We start from the raw sequence: 22331 nt of genomic DNA, 5'->3' as shown, positions 1-22331 counted from the left end.
TTCATGCCCAAACACTGCTAACTATCTAGTCTCAAGAATTATGAATCTTTGGAATTCTCTATCTCACAGATGACACTCAGTTATTGAGAATGTTCAATTTAGTTAGAAATTGTTAGATTTTGGTTTCTAAAAGAAACAAGTGATATGTAGATAGTGCAAGAAAATGGAATTAAAAATCACAATCTTCTTGAAAAGCAGAGAGCTTTCAGGAGTTCACGTCTGTTCCTTTCTTTTACATTATAAGAGTGCAAAGGATTACTGTATAACTTCCAACAAGATTACATTGTTGATGGAGTATTGTTCACAGGAATAAAGCCTTTACTATTTCTTCAATAGAAGGGCTATCTAACCACCCTGTTATTCCAGTGAAATACCAATGCTGAGCTCCTAAAAGACTTCTGTGACATTTTATTCCATATCCCTGACTTTGAACCAAGTATTTTCAACTGTAGCAATCTAAATGCTAATGTTCATTTTGCATGGTTTATTTAAATGCAAATAGCAAGTAAATGTATACTATTGTGTTTGTCATTGCCTTTGTCAAGAGTGATGACAAGGAAGTTTAATATTAGAGGGAGGTGTTTTCTGTTTCATTTCTACTACAAGCAATAAGCTTCTGAGGGGAAAAGGCCTGAAGGTCACAGATGATTTAAATGCCAATAGTATAATGTTATACTGTCAAATGCATACAACTGCATTAAAGCTACTTTAACAGCATGTTGGGTCTAAATTGTAAAAGTTCTCAATGATTTAAATACATGGAGCAGCCAATTTCTGCACAGCAATGTGATAACGACCAGACCATCTCTTTCTCGTGACGATGATTGAGGGATAAATACTGGCCAGGAATGACTCTCCTGGGATTTTTTTAAGGGGATATGGGGCTTCAACTTAATATCTCATTTGACAGTCAGTTCTTTAGCTATTCCTCAGTACCAGTCTGGAATTTCAGTCTGGAGCTTTATGTTAAGTTCTGGAGTAGGTCTTGAACCCATGGTCAAGTAAAAGAAAAATTCTGCAGATGCTGGAGAATCTCAGCAAATCTGGCAGCATGTGTGGAGAGAGAAACCGTGTGAATGTTTCAAATCTTGTATGACTCTTCAGAGTTTAGTTTGAACTCTGTGGTCTGACCAGGAGTCTACAGTGTTACCTAGTGAATGACAGCTAACAGTAGCCTTGTTATATTTCAATCCACTTGTATTTCACACTCAAAATTCAGTCAAACTAGCCCCGAGGATTCCATTCACTAACAACACCACTTGTCATAATTTGCCACCTAATACAGGGTTAAGAACTTCCCTGATAGCTAAGCATTTTGACATCATGAATGAATTCGGTAAGTTTTTTTGTTCAATTTTCCAAGCAAAATAATTAACCTATTTGCCATTACTCCAGAATTAGGGAACAGAAACATCTTCCCCAAAATACAATTTAAGAATAGGGACCAGAAGCACTCTTAACTAAATCTTTGCAAATATTTCTTATTAAAACTAATCCACACAATTAGGAACATAGTGCAACAAATTAGTGTGAGGCCAAAAATTTGTACACCCAGCTACATCACCTCTTAAACATTTCACTTCAATAGCTTCAATAGCAATTATTTATGTTAATAGTCTGTGTTGGCATTGTATCTGTGAATTTAAATCAGTGTATTGTGTTGAGATTTTGCTGTGCAATATGATTGATGAATGCAATTTTTTTTGTTATTTTAACAAAAAGACATTGTCTTGTGTAAAAAATGAATTTCAAACTAGATTAGTTTAAATTACTGTTTAAATATGCTAGAATGCAAGTATTGTAGCATGCACTGAATGATAAATAAGGTCAAGTTTAAAAATAAAATCTATAATTATTAGAAAGCTGAAGCAAAGGCAAATCAGCAAATGTTGCAAAGTTTAGGCAGTCACTTGGTATGTGAAAACAGATGAGTTAATGGGTTTGGATTTAACATCACTCTTTATTTTATGAGCTTAAAATTGAAGAATTGATAGTCAGTTTGGCAGGTCAACCTAAGCTGTGGTCCTTAAATTATAACCATTAGAGTGTGCCATCAGGAAAGGATTGAAAACTTCCAATAACATGGCATTGGTGGAATTTAAAGGGGCCTAGCATTCCTGTCAGCTCCAACAAACTATAATACCATTGTCGACTCTCCCTCCTTTCCCCCCAGTGGACTTTGAGAGGCAACTTATATTGGGGGATTTGTTGAGGAGGTTTGGGATATGAGGTGCACTCTTGCTGGTTTTATCTGGGATTTAGTTCAGTTTGGTTCATTCATACATCTAGATGTCAATGTTTCAAGATGAAAGACTTTCGAAGTCAGTCAACACTTTAGACAAAGTTTTCAGCATTTTCTGTTGATTGTCTGCCTATTAATCAGACATGCACCTTTGTTAAAATATTTTGTGTTTTTGTTCTAAACAGGGGAAAAAGGGTGAAGGTTCACCTGCTAGACGTTAAATCCACATCAATGACTGCAGCAGAAAGGAATGCTTCAAAAGTGGAAAATAAATCCTTGCTCGGTGTTGTGTATTAATAGTCTTACCACTTCACGTATTAACTGGCATTTACTCCACCCTCAAAAAAATGACTGGCATACAAATATGATTGATCCATTACCGATCAGGTTTATAGCAAGGTTGCTTAACTCAAATGATCTGTTAACTCAATTACTTTAAAGCAAGAAAACACCTTTTATTAAAAATTTCTTTAATTTGAACCACAGGGTAATATGAGTAAAAAGTAATTTTAACAGTAGACTGTATAAGTTGTATCTTAAATGGAATATTTTATTACTTATATTTCACTCCATGGTTATTATAATGGCCTTAAAGGTGTCAAGATTCTTAAAAACTTTATTTTCAATGGCCTTTTCTATAAACACAGAAATAAGGAACCTAATCTATTTCAAAAAGGTTTATTGCATCTTGACATAGGCTTGCCTTTTTTCCATCACCATCTATTGGCAGAGTTCGCTGCAAAACAAAATTAAGACAATTGTTTGCGTTTTACTAAATATTTTAGCACCGTATAAAACAAAACTCATCTGGCCATTGCTATGAAGATCAATAAACTCCAGTTGGAACATACATGCCATTGGTGACTTGGGCCTGAAGCAGTTCAGTAGCACTGCGTGTTAAAGCTGCTGAATCATTCTGCACTCGCACCATGTAAAGTTTAGTGTGCTGTAATGAACATAAGCAGCATTACCAGTTGTAAAGCTGTGAAACACCAAGGGTATTATACTAACCTGAAACTAATGCTAACTCTTAGCACGGAGAGGTTTGTTTGATTAACTAAATTCCATAGGAATGGCCCACTGCCTGCCCATTCCTATGTGAGTGCTCTTTGGAATTGCACTGTTTTTTGTAACTGAAATAATATTTTATGTTTATATTTATACCCCAATTTGTTTTCTTCGTCTCCGCAATACTATTCATGCATTAAATAGCAACCTTATGCTCAATAAAACCTCAAGGTGACAAGTGGTCAACTTTCTCACAGCTAGCATGCAGTAACTGGCATTTACGTTAAATGTTGCAAAGACTTGTAAATAATGCTAATATGCAATGGACAAAACAACACTAAACACCACCCACCCAAATATTTTGATGAAAGTGAGGTACACGTTCCCAGATCTCAATAATGTTAGTATTCTTCATATGGTGCCAGACATTTTCTACTGGAGATGCAGAACAAATGCAAACCAGCCGCATCTTTCCTCAGTACTGAATCCTGCTGCTACTGCTCCTCTTCAATAAGAAATGTTTCTTCGTCGTTTGTGATTTAAAATACAATGGATGACCTGAAATGTTCTCCAGCTATCACCTGCTCCTTTTTTTTTGCATTCTCCAATCGATAATGCTAAAAAATGAACGGGCAGTTGGCTGGGGAAGAGTTATTAACATTGGTTTTCCAATATATTGCCAGTTTATGTATGGTAACATGCTTCTAGAGAATACATACTAGGAAAAGCTGAGTGAGCATTTGTGAACAAATTTTTCCGAATGTATATGTAAAATAATGCAGCTAAACACTGTGTTTGTCCACGTGAAAATAAAGTTAAAATTATAATTCAATGGCAAAGATCATTAATGTCAATTATTTTGAATACTGACTCCAGTGGGAAATCAATCATCCAATATATAGTTTTCACAAAGCAAAAGCTCTACATCAAACCTGTAATCCAAAGGTATGTTTGGAATTGAAGCCAGACACAACTAACAAGCTGAAAATCCATGCAGGTTTGGCTGTAGCATTTAAAAACAGCTCTTCAACTTCACTATATACAGCCTTACATGATACTGGCTCCATTCCATCGTGATAATTTGAGCTGCCCCTGGAACTGCAATATGCAACACTGCGTTTCATACATTGTCAAAGCTGCACTACTGTCTGTCCACCAATCTGCACAGAATGCTTTCAACATCATCAAGTTGTAGCTGATTCATTGTCTACTCATTTGTGGTAATCAGTCCAGGTAGTCTCTCTTCTTGCCGTGCGCTGGCTGCACTCCTGGGGATTACAGGGATTGATTAGCTATTAAAGAGCTCAAAACCAAAACAATAAAATGTTTTTCCAACCACTTGTCCCTCCCAGATGAATGAGTCCCCTTACATGGAAAACAAGGTTTCAAAACCGACAGGAACAATGTTGTTAAGTAAAAACAAATCAATGGGTCAATGTACTTAGGTTTTCTCAAAGGACATTGTGAAAGTTGCCACTGCTGTACTCATCTCACTCAAAACACTCCTGTCCATCCACATCCGTGAAAACAGCACTGCTACACATTTTTCATCATTCTGTCCAGAATTCTTCAGATTCTGGAAGGGCTAACACTTGCTTAAACATGAACCAAGTGATTAACGAACAATTTAAGAGGACAAGGGTGGCAAATCCTACAGAAGAAAGGGGGAAGGATAGTAATAGATACATGCAGAAAATTAGTTTTTTGAAGAAGTAACAAAGAGGATTGATGAGGGCAGAGCAGTAGATGTGATCTATATGGATTTCAGTAAGGGGTTTGACAAGGTTCCCCATGGGAGACTGAGAAGCAAGGTTAGATCTCATGGAATACAGGGAGAACTAGGCATTTGGATACAGAACTGACTCAAAAAGGTAGAAGACAAAGGGTGGTGGTGGAGAGACTGGAGGCCTGTGACCAGTGGAGTGCCACAAGGATCGGTGCTGGGTCCTCTACTTTTTTGTCATTTACATAAATGATTTGGATGCGAGCATAACAGGTACAGTTAGTGGGTATGCAGATGACACCAAAATTGGAGGAGTAGTGGACAGCGAAGAGGGTTACTTCAGATTACAACAGGATCTTGACCAGATGTGCCAATGGGCTGAGAAGTGGCAGATGGAGTTTAATTCAGATAAATGCGAAGTGCTGCATTTTGGGAAACATAATCTTAGCAGGACTTAGCCACTAAATAGTAAAGTTCTAGGGAGTGTTGCTGAACAAAGACCTTGGAGTGGAGGTTCATAGCTCCTTGAAACTAGAGTCACAGGTAGATAGGATAGTGAAGGCGGCATTTGGTATGCTTTCCTTTATTGGTCAGAGTATGGAGTACAGGAGTTGGGAGGTCATATTGTGGCTGTACAGGGCATTGGTTAGGCCACTGTTGGAATATTGTGTGCAATTCTGGTCTCCTTCCTATCAGAAAGATGTCAAACTGGAAAGGGTTCAGAAAAGATTTACAAGGATGTTGCCAGAGTTGAAGGATTTGAGCTATAGGGAGAGGCTGAACAGGCTGGGGCTGTTTTCCCTGGAGCGCCGGAGGCTGAGAGATGACCTTATAGAGGTTTACACAATTATGAGGGGCGTGGATATGGTAAATAGACAAAGTCTTTTCCCTGGGGTCGGGGAGTCCAGAACTAGAGGGCATAGGTTCAGGGTGAGAGCGGAAAGATATAAAAGAGGGTGGTAGATGTATGGAATGAGCTGCCAAAGGAAGTGGTGTACAATTGCAACATTTAAGAGGTATTTGGATAGGTATATGAATAGGAAGGGTTTGGAGGGATATGGGCCGGGTGCTGGTAGGTGGGACTAGATTGCGTTGGGATATCTGGTCGGCATGGACGGGTTGAACCGAAGGGTCTGTTTCCATGCTGTACATCTCTATGACTAGAACCTCAAAATGAGAAGAGTATATTACTATTAGGTGCAACATTGTTATAACTGTCGAGTGGGATTATATTAAGAGTTAGAAATGTAGAATTTTCACTCAAGTTTAAGGTGAACTGGAGTTAGTTTACCTTTAGCTTGTTTTATGATGGCTGTATTTATAAATAGTGCTTGGACCTTTCAACCAGTTAAGAAACCATTTTGTGCTTACAAATGAGATTTGAACTTCCAATTTGGCTGAGACTTTTAAAAGCTCAAAAGCCAGGATGTTGCTATGGACATGATTGCTCAGAATGAATCCATGTTCTAAATGAAAATTGGCAGTTTTGGTTTTTTTAAAAAAAAAGAGTAATTTACGAGGAAGCTATTTTGGAGGATATAGACACCTAGTCTGCTACGTTTAAGTAAAAAACTCAGCTGTGTGAGATTAGAGGGTCATAAAGGAAATTCTAGAGAAATGAGTAGGGTCATGTAGCTTGATAGAGAGAATTCCAGTTTTTAAATATACTAAGGAGTATCTACATGGGTCTGGTGTCTGCCCGTCAGAGTGAAAGTGCAGTTAAAAAGATTAAACTGGGTGTCAAGTCTGTTACATTGAGTTTAAACTAGAAGCTTGTATTGTTTTAATTGCTCAGCATACTGATTTACTCAAGATTGCTCGTGATTTATTCAAATTTGTAAATATTCCTTTGGCATTTAAAGTTAATCCCAGATTCCTGTGCTTATTTTTTCAGTCTTGGTTCTTCCACGCATTATATTATTTAAATAATTATGGTCCATCCAGCTAGATCTTAACTAATGTCTGATTTCTCCATAGTGACCATAACACATAACAGGAAGAGGTTTCTGAACTACAAACCTAAGAGGCAAGTATCATAAAAAATTCAAATAAGTATGAAAGAATGCAAGATGATAAATACTTGAAATAATTAACTTTTCAAGTACTCAGAAGACAAGCGAAAAGATCTCAAAACTTTTCCAATTTAGACGAAAAAGTGACATTTACCTCAATCAGAGTTGTACGAGTTTAAGAAACCAAATAATTGAAGAGATGCTAGTATAGAATCATACAACACCAAAATAGGCCTTTCAACTCATTTTACGTGCACTAGCTCTTTGATAGAGCTGTCCAATAATTACCATTTTCCTTCTTTCCTGGTTAATCTGTAAGCAATTCCCTTTCCAACCTTAAATTGAAATTAAGCTTATATGGTCTCATATTCAAGAATGCAACGTAACAGACATACCCAATTGTTATCTTTACATCCAAATACCATTCCCACTAGGAATGGTATCAAGCTGGTTTTATTTTGTTACTGCACTGCAAAACCAAAGGTCTGGACTTAAAACAGAGAAACACAACCTAAATCAGTAATGGTGACCAAGTAACTAGTTTAGTGTTAGGAAGTTCAATCATGTCCTTCTCAGAAGGCAGTTACTTGGTCTAGCCAAATACTCCAGATTTAAAGCAATATGGTTGACTCTCAACAGTCTCCAAAATGGGCTAGCAAGCCACTCAATTGTACTAAATTGCTACAATAAAGTGTGATAAATAAAATTAAACACACAAATGTCTAGATATTTTTAAAAAAGACTCAAACAGTCGTTTCAATCATAGAAAAATCTCCTTAAAACAGCTGGAGCCTTATGCCAAAACTAGGACATCTGTTTCACAGAATAGTCAAACAAAAGAATTACATAGTCAAACCTCCAGACAAGTAACATTACTGACTCCTCCGATCCTATTACTGGGTATGTCCTATCCCACCAGAAGGACAATCCCACCAGAGCAGGTGGCACTGTAAATTACAGTTGGGAGGGAGTATTCCAGGGAATCTTCAAAATAGACTCTGGACTCTATGAAGTCTTATGAAGAGGAAATATGTGATGGCTATGAATTACTGGTCTATCAGCTGAAAAAATCAGTTTTCTTGATTTTCAGTGTAAGTTGGACAAGCATCATAAATGGAACAGGATGGTGGAGACTTTCAAACCCCATTATCAAGAATGCCTCAGCAGCACTACTATTGACCAGGATACAGTTGCCAGATTAGTGAGATAGCAGCCGATAGTGAGTGCAGCTTTTCACCAAAGGTGGCATTACAGAACCTAATGGGAATTAAGATAAAACTTTCCACTAGCTGGGTTCATACCTAGCACAAAGGAAGAGAAAAAAAATCTTGCCATAATAATCATGTCAGATACAGGACTTGGTAAAATAATTTTTAAGGGCAGTGACCTAGGCCCAACCATCAGCTGCTTAATAAATGGTCTATCCTCCACTACAAGGTCAAAATGAGAGTATTTGTGAATGAATGCAGCAGCTAATTTTTGTTTCAGCTTTTTTTTCTTTACTTGTCCCATGGCCACCCCCTTTTACTTTGCACCAACATTGGTTCCGTTGTTTAAATTACTTGTTTATCACCCGACAGCCGTTCCCCTTCTCTCATTCCGTCACCTCTTTCTCTCTTCATCGAAAATTATTTAAAAATTGTTAAAATTTCTGACTTTTCCAAGTTCTAAAAAAAGTTCACTGATGTAAAACATCAACTCTATTTTCTCCCTGCACAGATGCCACCAATTCTGCTGAGTTTTCCATGCATTTTCTGTTTATATTTTTATACCCTTTGACTCTCGTAGAACATCTTCCACAATCAAAAGCTTTCTGACCTTGTTACCCACACTCTGATTTGTACATTATGAAGAAATCATTTGTTAAAGCTCTCATAGACTATTCCCAAAAAAACTCAGCACTTCCAGAAATGATGGGACAAACTGGGAATCTGATTATCCCCTTGAAGTAATAAAGAAAACACAGAACTGGTTATTAAAAACCAATAGTATTATTATTTGAAATATCTTGATTTAAATACAATACATGTACTTACAAAAAAAAGTCACAAATTATACAATTTATATTACAAAGCACTTAAATTGTTCAAACAAAAAAAAGCTCCATTGGAGACAGAAAAAGGTTCATCCTTTGATCATCATTCAAGATGCTTTATGTTATATTTATATCCGAAGAGAATTTACAAATGTCACAATTTTTTTCCAGCTTGTTCCAAAGTCAAAAAATGATGCACAAAGTTGTACAGCAGGGTTGTTGGGGTAGGGAGAAACTGGTGAAGAGCGAAGAATGAACATTTGTTAAAAATACAATGAGAAAAAGTACAATACTGAAAAGAAGAAGTGCCCATGTGTTAACAGTGCAAACTGAAAATACTTTAGCCTTAGAACGCAGACAATATATACAGCCATGTACAAGTTCCCCATCTGTTTTTTTTTATCAAACGCACAAACGTGTTATAGATGTGGGGAACAATTATAAAAATAATCTTTGGAATGCAACAAAATTCACACATTTATTTTAATACATGGAATAATTATATATTCTGAAAGTCAGTCACACTAGTGACAATTCATAACACTACAAACATTCTGAAGAACTACCAGGCAGATCATAATTAAAAGTTCTCTGGAAATATGGCAGCCAATTTGGTTGAGCAGTGGCAGAGCCATGAAATGGCCAGATGACAGATGTGCGGCATGGTTTCCCCAATGTCCAGTATTCTGCCGAAGCAACCAGGCCAATCTAATTTAGGTTTGCAGTGCTACTCTTGATACCACAAGAAACTGTGCCCTGCACAGCAGTAAAAGGCCTAGGTTTCCTCTGCAGAGAGACTTCAAAGTGGATCGTTATGTCAGTATACTTCATGAGCTGCATTTTCCTGAAACTGGATCTCATCCACTTTTGCTTCAGAATACTATTTAGCATTGCATGCTGATTGGTCATAAACTAAGTACTTCATGATTTTAGCCCTTTAGCTGAAGGACAACTCTTTGTTTTAGCAGTTTATTTGACACACATTGACAAACCTGGTACCGGTTTGACTTCTTGCATGACTTGGGTGCAGTACCTTTCAAACTCTTGATATGTAACATTGATGGAAACTGAAAGAATCTGACCAATAGAAAAAAAAAGTTTGTTGGACACGCAATTTGTTGCGCTTGCATATCACTTGGAGAGAGAAGTTAATTGAATACATTTGCTATCCTACAGTGCCATTCATTAGTAGATTCTGGAACAACTTCCACTAGGTCAAGACCACGGCTTACATCATCTCCTTCTTGTTCTTGGCTACTTCCTGTGTCCTGAGCACCACCTGCAGGAGCAATAAAATGAAAATATTTCAAGATCAAAGAATTATTAGACCTAGCAATTCCTCAAAAGATGTGCATTAATTATACACAATTTTCAACATTGTAGCTACTTGTTTTAAAAGCACTAAGGCAGGGACAGTGAGGAGCTTTTGTAATTTTTTTTCCTCCATATCAGGGAGGAAAAATTGGTTTCGTCAGTGATTATCGTGCAATGATGATGAATGGCCTCGAACAGAGGCCTGATGTTCACTCCAAATTGGATCTTGTACCTCATATCCAAGTTACAAATGAGCTGTGGACACTGACTGCACATTACAGTTTTGTCAGTTTGGTCTTGTTAAATCCTAAAATTGACCAGAGCCCAGTTAGTTCACAGTTAATCCCCTGAAGGAGTTCAGGTGAATGCAAGTGGGGGACAGTCTACATGTTTCACAAAGCTTTCCAGCTGCATATCAGATAGCTAAAGAAAAAGATTTTAAAAAACATACCTGTCTCTGCCAGCCCTTTGAAGACTGCTGATTATTTTCAGAAGGTGTGGGTTACCACATGGATCAGTGCTAGAGTCCTAACTATTCATAGTATATGTAAATGACAATGATGAGGGAACAAAAATGCAATAATGCCCAGTTGCTGACAACACAAAGCTGGATTTGTTTTTAAGAATAATGTAAGGAGACTTCATGATGATTTAAACCAATTGAGTGAGTGGGCAAGAACATGGCAGATACAGTATTACATGGCTCAGTGTGAAAAACAGAATGGAAGAATATTCTTTAAATGGTGATAATATTGGCAAGTGTAGATATACAAAGGGATCAGAGTGCCGGTGCATGAAGCAATTGGGAAGGTAAATGGTATATTGGCATTCATTGCAAGTGGATTTAAGTTCAGACATACATATGTCTTGTTGCAGTTACGCAGGTTCTTGGTGAGACCACACCTTATCTACTGCATATGGTTTTGATTTCTATACCTATGAAAGTCTATTCTTGCCACTGAGGAAGTTCAGCAGACGTTTACGAGGCTGATGCAAAGGAAAACCCAAGAGGAGATTGGTTTGACTGGCAAAGGAAAACCCAAGAGGAGATTGGTTTGACTGGTCCTTTATTCACTAGAGTTTAGAAGGATGACAGGAGATCTGATTGAAATATATAAAATTCCAACAGGACTGAACTGACTAGATGCAACAAGGATGTTTCCCTGGTTGGAAAGTTTAGAATAAAGTCAGGATAAAGGTTAAGCTATTTAGAACGGAGAAGGGGAAATATTTGTTCACTCAAAAGGTAATGAACAGAAGGCTATAGAGGCCAAATCACTGAAAGTTTTCAAGAAGGAGATAGCTAAATTCCTAGATTTTAAAAGCAATAAAGGGAACGGGGAGAAAGCAGGAATTCGGCATTGAGATACAGCTTCAGCCATGATCGTACTGAATGGCCAGAGCAGGTTCAAAGGGCTCAATGGCCTACCCCTGCTCTGAGTTCCTATGTTTCTATTAGGGTCAGGGTGACCTAGAAAAAATTAAGAGAGCTCAAACCCTGCCTAGGTTCTGTTTAGCCTGACACCAAGATTGAAGAACAGCTATCAGATCCTTGAACAGCACATTAAAGAGACCAAAGAGGAATGTACTTAGAAGCAGTTGTTTGCCAATTCGTCCACTGTAGACGTACATAGATAGAGAGGGATTGAACGGAGAAGATTCCTGGAAATTGATGGTCAACACGAGTTGCACATCAGACTAAAAAGGCATAACTGGACTTCAGTCCACATGTTTTGACGTAATAAAAGCAAACTTGCACTAAATAAAGCCTTAATCGCAGATTTGAAAGTTACAGCAACATTACGTTTAGTAGTCATTTTAGTTGGGAAATAACCATGTAATGTGTCCATTCAAGGAAATACATTATGGGACAAATATAATGATGAAAAGATAAACAGCAATCCTAAATTGTATTTATGTATAAGTGAGGAGAAGCGACTGGAATCCCTGGATCTTCCACTTAGCCTCTATGCTGTCAATGAGAATCAGCTGAGCTTTTGGGATTGCAGTTGTTAAAATCATTTCTACATGTAAGTGGCCTTCATCTAGGAGTAGCTAGACTAAGTTTAAAATAGCTGTGAATTGAAGGAGTCACCTCCACAAGAGATTTACCTTTTAAACATACACTTGATCCTTCGCTACATCTGCCTGGCCACTTTGCATATCCCTCTCACTACCACCCACCCCTACTTCCTGTAAAACAAAAATATGTACATTTTTCAAAAAAACAGAATGGTTCACAGTTGCATTCACTGTAACACTAACCAGGAAAACCATGTGCCCTCTTCATATGTATCTTCATATTGCCTTTTTGTGTGAAAGAAATTCCGCAGTAGTCACACTTGTATGGTCTCTCACCAGTATGTTTCTTCATATGTACTTGCAGTGCATTTTTTTGGTTGAAGGCTTTTTCACAGAGGTTGCATTGAAATGGCCGTTCACCTGAAACAAATGCCACAAATGTTCTTAGTTACAATGCCCATTCTCAAGCTTAGACCCCTCCATTCTTACAAGCTACACCAGCAGGTTGAAAGTTCTGGCAAAGACACAGGTTGAATTTCAATACAATCTGAAATGACAATTTTCATGGGGAACTGGGTTTCAAAACATACAAATGCACCACCTCACACTTATTTAAATTAAACTCCACCTGCCACTCCTCATCCCATTGGTCCATCTTATCAAAGTTCTTGTGTACTCTGAGATAATCTTCTTTACTGACCACTACACCACTCAATCCTCTTGCAAACTTACTAACCATACCTTCTATATTCATATCCAAATCATTTATATAAATGACAAAAGGCAATGGACTGAGCACTAATCCTTGTGGCCCACCACTGGTCACAGGCCTGCAGTCTGTAAAAGCAACCCTCTACCATTACCATCTGTCTCCTACCTTCAAGCCAATTTTGTATTCAATTGGCTAGCTCCCTCTGGATCCCATGTGATCTAACTAACCAGTCTACCATGTGGAACCTTGTTGAATGTTTTGTTGACGTCCATTTAGACAACGTCCACCGCTCTGCCTTCATCGATGCTCTTTGAACTTGAGTTTTTTTGAAGAAGTGACATGTGACATGATTTCCCACGTACAAAACCTTTATGACTATTTCTAACCAGTCCTTGCCTTTCCAAAAGCACGTCAACCTTGTCCCTCAGATTTCCTTTCAACAACTTACCCAGCACCTATGCAAGGTTCACTACTCTATAGTTCCCTGGCTTTTCCTTACAGCCTTTCTTAGATCATGGCATCACATTAGCCAACCTCCTATCTTTTGGCACCTCATTCGTGGCTGTTGATTGTGCAAATATCTCAGCAAAGGGGTCCAGCAATCTCTCCCCTAGCTTTCCACAAAACTTCTTGGAAACACCTGATTAGGTCCTAGGCATTTATTGACCTTTATGCATTTTAAGACATCCAGCACTTTCTCTTCTGCAATAAAAATTCTTTCCAAGACATCACTATTTGTTTCCCCAAGTTCCCTAGCTTCCATGTCCTTCTCCATCGTAAATATTGACACGATATAGTTGTTTAGTACCTCACCCTTCTCATGTGCTACCACGCATAGATGGCCACCTTGAACCTCAAGAGTCACAAAATAACTCACTCCCCTGATTTTTACCTACTGTCCTATAACTCTTCTTTTTCGAGCATATATTGAATTTGCTTTTGAAATCTATTGTTACTATGATCAGCCTTTATGATAGCAAGCTCTGATCATCTCAAATGCACTAAGTTTAAAAACATTCTTATCTACCCGCTGGCATTTTCTGCCAATTAACTTAAATTTCTCCCTTCTGGTTACTAACCTAACTGCCTATGGAAATCATTTCTCCCTACTCATTCTAATAAAACCCCTTAAAATTTGGAACACCTCCATTAAATGCCCCCTTAACCTGCTTTACAAAACTTTTCAATATGAACCATATAAAATCTATTTAAGAAACATTTCTATCATACTAGCGCACATCTTCCACAATCTAAAGATATTAACTGATGAATACCTGTGTGGATCCGATTGTGCCTCTCTAGCTGGCTTGGTTTAGCAAATGCCTTGTCGCAGGATTCACATTTATAAAGTTTAGGTTTCTGACTGCTGGGAGAAGGTCCAGGTTGGTGTGTCTGAAGATGGTCCTTTGATTTAAAAACAACAGTTGTACTTGTTTAAAATTCCACTATCACATCAATAAATATTAAGTGCTGCACGAAAATGAGTAAACAGATCATTATGGCATAATTTTATCAACACAAAGTACATTTTCAGCATGGCATCATCCAGTACAGAAGATTACCATGTGGTCTATTATGGTACCTGTGCTGGCTTCATGAAAGAGTCGGTTTCACATATTTATTTTTGTCCTTAACCCATCCTCAAGTTTCTTTAAGCTGTTTTATAGATACAACTCCCACCATTTTTTTTTTAATTACTGCATTCCAAATTCTGATAACTCTTAAAAAAAAAAATTCTCATCTCCCTCTAGATATTGTGCCAATGATTTTAAATCTACAACTTCTGGTTATTGACCCATTTACCAGACAGGCAGATTTTCAGTAAACATTGTATGAAAATCACTTTTCATTGTGGAAACCTTTATAGGTTTCTTTTAATCTCTATTTCAAGAAAAACAATTCTAACTTTCTTCATAACTCTGGGCTCACCCCATCTCAGTAAACATTCTGAGACAACTCTGCGGCCTTTTTCGAAATGGGCGGCACGGTGGCTAGCACTGCTGCCTCACGGCACCAGAGACCTGGGTTCGATTCCAGCCTCGGGTGACTGTCTACGTGGAGTTTGCCAATTGTCCTAGTGTCTGCGCTGGTTTCCTCCAGGTGCTCCAGTTTCCTCCCATAGTCCAAAGATGTGCAGGTTAGGTAAATTGGCCAAGCTAAATTGCCCAAAGTGTTCAGGGATTTGTAGGTCAGATGCATTAGTCAGAGGAAATGTAGAGTAATGGGGCAGGGAAACGGGTCTGGGTGGGATGTTCTTCGAAGGGTCGGTGTGGACTTGTTGGGCCAAATGGCCTGATTCCACACTGTAGAGATTCTATGATTCTATGAAAGCCCTTTTTTCCTGAAGAATTGTGCTCACAATTATACCTGAAAATGTGTCGCTGGAAAAGCGCAGCATGTCAGGCAGCATCCAAGGAACAGGAAATTCGACGTTCCTGTGAAGGGCTTATGCTCGAAACGTCGAATCTCCTGTTCCTTGGATGCTGCCTGACCTGCTGCGTTTTTCCAGCAACACATTTTCAGCTCTGATCTCCAGCATCTGCAAACCTCACTTTCTCCTCACAATTATACCAGTTGAGGCCTCACAAATAATCAATAAGGCTCTAATCTGTGGATGAGACATCCAATTCAACAATATATAAGTGTGGAATTAATGTTAGTGACAGGTGCACCGTGACAGTCTATCCAATTATTTGTCCTTTTCTTTTAATTGGCTCTACAAATGTATCATGAATAAATTCAGAAATTAACAGATGATTATTTCAGTTCTGGCTAAATGAACCTAAATATAAATGCAATTTAAAAAAAAACATGTAAGTATTATCTCTGGGATCATATAATTGGAACAACCATTTATGTTGAATTCTAATTTCATCAGGAAATACAGAAAACAGAAAGAATCAAATGTGAAAAGGAGGAAAATATTAACAGATTTTACAGCACTTAAAGTAAGCTTGAAATATTTACTGGTCATTATGGAGAGAGTGAAGGAGGAGGTGGTATGCAGAGAAGATGAATGTCCATTCATTTTATTTCATTACATAATGAAAACATAGAACAGGATTGTCTAAGTGATTAAGTGCTGCAGCAATAGGTCACAGGAAAGTCTGCTCCTCGGATGCTGCCTGACCTGCTTTGCTTTTCCAGCAACACAATCGCAACTCTGATCTCCAGCATCTGCAGACCTCACTGTCTCCTAGTTGATTTCAACCTTACTGCAAAGCCTCTTCCAGGGGTGCCTACTTTGAAGAAGTTCTCCTCCTCTCTCTAGTAAGATCTCAGTGAGTCCATCTCTCATTGTACGCCCCATAACATTCAAATCTTCACACTATCATACAAATTTCTTGGAAACATATTTCAACAGGGTATATATTCAAGATGCAATGTACAATCAATAGCCCTGTCACCCATATCTTTCAAAAACATCACGCATCAAATCACTGTAACACAACCTAGCTGCATGATGCCTAGCCAACATGTACACATGCTAGCCACATGCCCATCACTGTGCAAATGCTCCTTATACATTTACAGCATTTAAAAAGGTTCCGATTGTCCAGCAAGATGGTACAACATTCAAGGAAGTACTACCCAGGGATGAAGTGGGTTAAAAGTCATTAGTTCCTTTACAGCACGCCACGATAAGCATCCTGTTACATCAAAACATGAATAGAATAAGGAATTACGAAGCTGGAGCTTCTACTAAATTCAAGCTCAGTATAACACAGCTCCAATATTGTCTTCCTAATAGGGTTAATATGCCTAAAAATTCTTTGACATTATGATTACCATTACAAACCTGTGCAATGAGGTCTTAAATCATGAAATTATTTTTATAGAGTAAGAGGGAAAAGAAACTTGAAAGGACTCAAATAAACGTAAATGATTACATTTTTAAAAAAGCTTCTACATGCTGATGTACTATGCTATATTGTTTACTTTTTCCTATCCTCTAAAATGGTCTAAGCAAGCCATTCAATACAATCAACCAATCAACTTCTTTCTCAAGAGCAATCATAAACGTTCCCCTTGCCAGCACACATTCATCTCACAAACAAATAAAACATCATCAGAAAAAGTGCTACCTGCATCCATAAAAGTCGCCTTCAATTGCTTTCCGAACAAGTAAGGTAGAGGCTTAGGGTTCAAAGGCATCTTCGAGCCTCTCGATAATTACAATTTTCACTTAACTAATAAAATGTCCCAAAGTACTTCACAACAGTGATTAAAATTTGACTCCAAGCCACAAAGGAGATACCAGGACAGATGACTAAAAGTTGGTTCAACAGGTAGATTTAAGTCGTGTAGTAAAGGAGCCAGGAGGAGGAATATATAGACATAGAGGATTAGACATAGAATTGCAGCACTTAGGCTTGGACAGCTGAAGGCATGACTGCCAATGGAGGAGCAAAAAAGAAAAAAAAATAAAGATCAATAAGAAACTAGAATTGGAGGAGCTTTGAGATCTCAGAGGAGGTACACTAGAGGTTACAGAGATGGGAAGGAGAGTTAATAATCTGTAAAATTCAAATTTTGCCAAGCTAGAAGTTAACCCAAGTCAATACCACAAGTAAATTTTGTACTGGACGTTTGTCCATCCATCAGAAGTGTCTCTCACAACAGCTCCACACAAAGATCTTAAAACAGTCACTCGTTATTTGGAGAGCTATTGACAGGATCACACATCTTTTCAACTCACAGAAACAACTGAACAGCCTAGATACAATTGGTTAAAGAAATGTAGCCTGCATCCGAGAAGCAGGATACAGTAAATTATGTGTGCGGAGGTGCAGGCGAATTTGCGACGGATATTGGGGCCTTGGAGGGAAGTGAGGGGGGAGGTGTGGGCACACGTTTTGCACTTCTTGCGGTTGCAGGGGAAGGTGCCAGGAGTGGAAGTTGGGTTGGTGGGGGGTGTGGACCTGACGAAGGAGTCGCGGAGGGAGTGGTCTCTCCGGAGCACTGATAGAGGTGGGGAGGGAAATATATCCCTGGTGGTGGGGTCTGTTTGGAGGTGGCGGAAATGACGGAGGATGATATGATATATCTGGAGGTTGGTGGGGTGGAAGGTGAGGACCAGTGCGGTTTGTGTCCTGGTGGCGATTGGAGGGGCGGGGTTCAAGGGCGGAGGTACGGGAAGTGGAGGACATGCGGTGGAGAGCATCGTCGACCACATCGGAGGGGAAATTGCGGTCTTTGAAGAAGGAGGCCATTTGGGTTGTTCGGTAGTGGAATTGGTCCTCCTGGGAGCAGATGCGGCGGAGGCGAAGGAATTGGGAATATGGGATGGTGTTTTTAGAGGGGGCAAGGTGGGAGGAGGTGTAATCTAGGTAGCTGTGGGAGTCGGTCGGTTTGTAGTAAATGTCTGTGTTGAGTCGATCGCTCGAGACAGAAATGGAGAGGTCTAGGAAGGGGAGGGAGGAGTCTGAGACGGTCCAGGTAAATTTGAGGTCATGGTGGAAGGTGTTAGTAAAGTGGCTGAACTGTTCAACCTCCTCGTGGGAGCACGAGGTAGCGCAAATACAATCATCGATGTAGCGGAGGAAAAGGTGGGGGGGGGTGCCAGTGTAGCTGCAGTAGATGGACTGTTCCACTTATCTGACGAAGAGGCAGGCACAGCTGGGGCCCATGTGGGTGCCAATGGCTACTCCTTTGGTTTGTTGGAAGTGGGAGAATTGGAAAGAGAAGTTGTTAAGAGTGAGGACCAGTTCAGTCAGTCGAAGGAGGGTGTCAGTGGAAGGGTACTGGTTGGGTAGGTGAGAGAGGAAGAAGCGGAGGGCTTGGAGGCCTTCGTGGTGGGGGATGTAAGTGTATGGGGATGGAAGTGTATATGGACTGAATGTCCATCGTGAAGATAAGGCGTTGGGGGCCAGGGAAGCGAAAATCATGGAGGAGGTGGAGGGCGTGGGTGGTGTCCCAAACATAGATGGGGAGTTCTTGGACTAAGGGGGACATCCTGTTTGTCCCAAGTGAGATGCTTAGTTTGCTGGAAATTATGCCAAAAAGATAAACTTGAAGAAAGGGGATGGTGTCCAAACAAAAAAAAACTTTGCAACATTAATAGTAAATTTAACCAATTTGTTTGTGATTTTACTCAATTACCTTGAGATGGGCTGCTCGTTTGAAGGCTTTGCTGCAGACGTTGCATATGTGGATTCGTTCCTCCCCATGGGCTTCGCGGCAATGTCGACGGAGCATGGAGCCTGAAGAGAAGCTTTGGCTACAATTGGGACAGTGATTTATCTGGCCCTCATCATCTGTCTGACTGTCTTCTGTAAAACTAATCGTTGTCTCAGTTACCTAAACCAGAAGGTGCAAATTCAGTTCATGACAATTAAGATCTGGTGCAAATTTTGTCAGAAAGTCAATGTACTAACAGGATCTCATTTTCTTGATTTTGCCTATTTGCATAATTATTGCTGTCACATGAGCACAACAACAAAATTGCTGCGCATATAAAATTAGACAGATTAAAGGTAAACTCGCCATAGTCATACTGGACTATAGGCTGCTCGCTCACTACTCAGAGATGACTGTTGGTGGTTTAACCTGTGGTTACCACATCTCAGATGAGGGGAAAGGTTGAGTAGGAGGATCCTAGTAATCTTTGCTGGTGTGGGAATTGAACCCAGGCTTGCTGGCATCACTCTATCACAAACCAGCTGTTCAGCTAACTAAAATAACTTATTTTCTGACTGCTATATTCAAATCACATTTTCAGTTCTGAATGGAATCAAAAGGATCTGACACTTTAGTCCCAGACACCATTCAGTACCTCCCAAGTAGTTATATTTCAAACATGGCATCAAAATGCCTCAACCAGTTTCGGTGATCTCTTCCAGCCTTACACTTCCACAGGCTCCTTCAAATCTGGCTCTTAAATTAACCTAACTGACTAACTAATCCCATCACTAGCAGCCTGCCTCAAGTTGTCAAAGCTCTGGAATTTACCTCCCTAAGTGATTTGGAGTCAAATGTTGTTCAATAATCATCACTGTGATTATCTACATCAAAAGGTGCTAGATAAATACATTGTTTTATGGCATTTTGACATAATAGATATCCCAGCTTATTGAAGCAATCACTACGTAACAAACAAGAGGTGGCTAGCTAGCTTTCAATGAGATTATTGAATTCAAATGCCACAAATAAAACTTTGACGTTAACTGATATGAATGACACAGTTATTCTTCTGGATAAATCCACAGTGGACACAGAATTACATTGATTGTCCTCATGTTCATTCAAAGCAAGTGCTTGCAGTTACACAGCATCTTTAATATCTTCAGAACACTTCAAGGACTTCACAGAACTACTTTAACTTCCAAAACATCTCACATAATCACAAATAGGGTATGCTGATTAAAATTTGATTAATATTCAAACACACGTACATTTGCAGCTGTCCCAACAGACAAACTGCGTCTCCGTTTAAAATCGCTTCCAAAAATATGAGAAACCCATTGCACTAACAAACAGGAAGGATCCACCATCGACACTTTTAAAAAGATGTTACTCATTAGTTAAACATTAGCTGTTAATTTGACCATTTAGTTTTTTGGCTTCACTCCTGGATGTTTGAGTGTGTTTTTATACTCCACTCTCTCACCGGAACCACATGATCTGAAATAAGCAAGGCAAGTCCCACGCCTTGAAAGCCTACCTTTGCATCCACCCAAATTTTTAATTCAAGGCATTTGTACTCCTCCCAAATCTATTAGATGTTGCCAGTTTGTTGAAAAGCTCAACTTAGTGAGACTTGCACACTGCCAGGCAAGTGAGGTGAGGAACCAAGGCGACAAAAAAATCTACTTGACCTTGTCATTACAAGTCTACCTTCTGCAAATGCATCTGTCCACGACAGGGCAGCACGGTGGCACAGTGGTTAGCACTGCTGCCTCACAGCGCCAGGGACCTGGGTTCAATTCCCGCCTCAGGCGACTGACTGTGTGGAGTTTGCACATTCTCCCCGTGTCTGCGTGGGTTTCCTCCGGGTGCTCCGGTTTCCTCCCACAGTCCAAAGATGTGCGGGTCAGGTGAATCGGCCATGCTAAATTGCCCATAGTGTTAGGTAAGAGGTATATGTAGGGGTATGGGTGGGTTGCGCTTCGGCGGGTCGGTGTGGACGTGTTGGGCCGAAGGGCCTGTTTCCACACTGTAAGTAATCTAATCTAGTAGCAGTGAGAGTGACCACTGCATAGTCCTTGTGGAGACCAAGTACTGGCTTCACAGCGAGAATAATCTTCAACATGTTATCCTTTATCACTACTACCATGCAAAATGGGATTGACTTTGAATAGATCTAGCAATTCAAGACTGGGCATCCATTTGGTATTAGGGACCAACAACAACAGAACTATATATCTCCAACTGGTATATCTTCAACTCTAACTTTAACATCAAGCCAGAGAATCTACCCTGATTCAATGAAGAGTACAAAAAGGTGTGCCAGGAGCAGCAGCAGACATTCCAAAAAAAAAACACTCTCCTCATTCCTGATGAAGGGCTCTGGCCCGAAACGTCGAATTTCCTGTTCCTTGGATGCTGCCTGACCTGCTGTGCTTTAACCAGCAACACATTTTCAGCTCTGATCTCCAGCATCTGCAGACCTCACTTTTTACTAAAAAAAACAGGTGTCAACCAGTAAAACTACAATACAAATTAATTGCATGTCAAACAATGGAAGTACAGGTGAGACAGAGCTAGGCAATCTCACAATAGATGGATCTGATCCAACCAATGTTCTGTAATCTTGCCACACCCAGCTATGAATGGTGGAGGATAATTAAACAATTAAGAGGAGATGGTGACTCCACACATATCTGCGTCCTCAATGATGGAGGTTCCAGCACATCTAAACTGAAGCATTTGTAACCATTTTCAGCCTGAAGTGAAAATGGATGATCTACTTGTACATCACAGATTTCAGTCTTCAGCCAATTCAATTCATTGCACATGCTATCAAGAAATGACTGAAGATATTGTACACTGTAAAGGCTACAGGTCTGATGATATTCAAGCAATAATACTGAAGAGCTGCGCTCCTGCATTAACTGCTGTCCTGTCAAGCTGTTCTCGTACAACACAACCTTACAACCAGTAATGTGGAAATTTACAAGGTGTATCCTGGCTATAAAATATAGATTAAATCCAATTTAGCCAATAAATGAACTATCAGTCTACTCACAATCGTCAGCAAAGCGAGGAAAAGATTTATTAATGGTGCTAACAGGCAGTATCAGTGAGAGTTGTAGTGATTGGAA

The 22331-nt window shown here is 39.4% G+C and overlaps 2 protein-coding genes across 5 annotated transcripts in view; one reads left to right on the top strand and one right to left on the bottom strand.

The window, feature by feature from the left end:
- LOC132813273 (myelin basic protein-like) overlaps positions 1-4082 on the top strand; it is a 180591-nt gene extending 176509 nt beyond the window's left edge. For all 3 annotated transcript variants that reach the window (XM_060823117.1, XM_060823118.1, XM_060823116.1), the window contains one exon: positions 2428-4082. In XM_060823117.1, the coding sequence (XP_060679100.1) occupies positions 2428-2463 (36 nt within the window). In that variant the 3' untranslated portion in view covers positions 2464-4082. The remainder of the gene's footprint in view (positions 1-2427) is intronic.
- A 4958-nt stretch (positions 4083-9040) lies between these two features.
- The window catches only part of LOC132813309 (zinc finger protein 236-like), a 162713-nt gene continuing 149422 nt past the window's right edge, over positions 9041-22331 (bottom strand). The window contains exons 29-32 of one of the 2 annotated variants that reach the window (XM_060823121.1): positions 19171-19368; positions 14343-14472; positions 12600-12776; positions 9041-10299 (exon numbers count right to left, since the gene is read on the bottom strand). In XM_060823121.1, coding sequence (XP_060679104.1) covers positions 10169-10299; positions 12600-12776; positions 14343-14472; positions 19171-19368 — 636 coding nt within the window. In that variant the 3' untranslated portion in view covers positions 9041-10168. The remainder of the gene's footprint in view (positions 10300-12599; positions 12777-14342; positions 14473-19170; positions 19369-22331) is intronic. The other variant, XM_060823124.1, reaches the window with a different exon arrangement.

This window comes from Hemiscyllium ocellatum, chromosome 4, assembly GCF_020745735.1.
Source record: "Hemiscyllium ocellatum isolate sHemOce1 chromosome 4, sHemOce1.pat.X.cur, whole genome shotgun sequence".
Classification (NCBI taxonomy): Eukaryota; Metazoa; Chordata; class Chondrichthyes; order Orectolobiformes; family Hemiscylliidae; genus Hemiscyllium; species Hemiscyllium ocellatum.
This window is presented reverse-complemented; position numbering and strand designations above follow the sequence as displayed.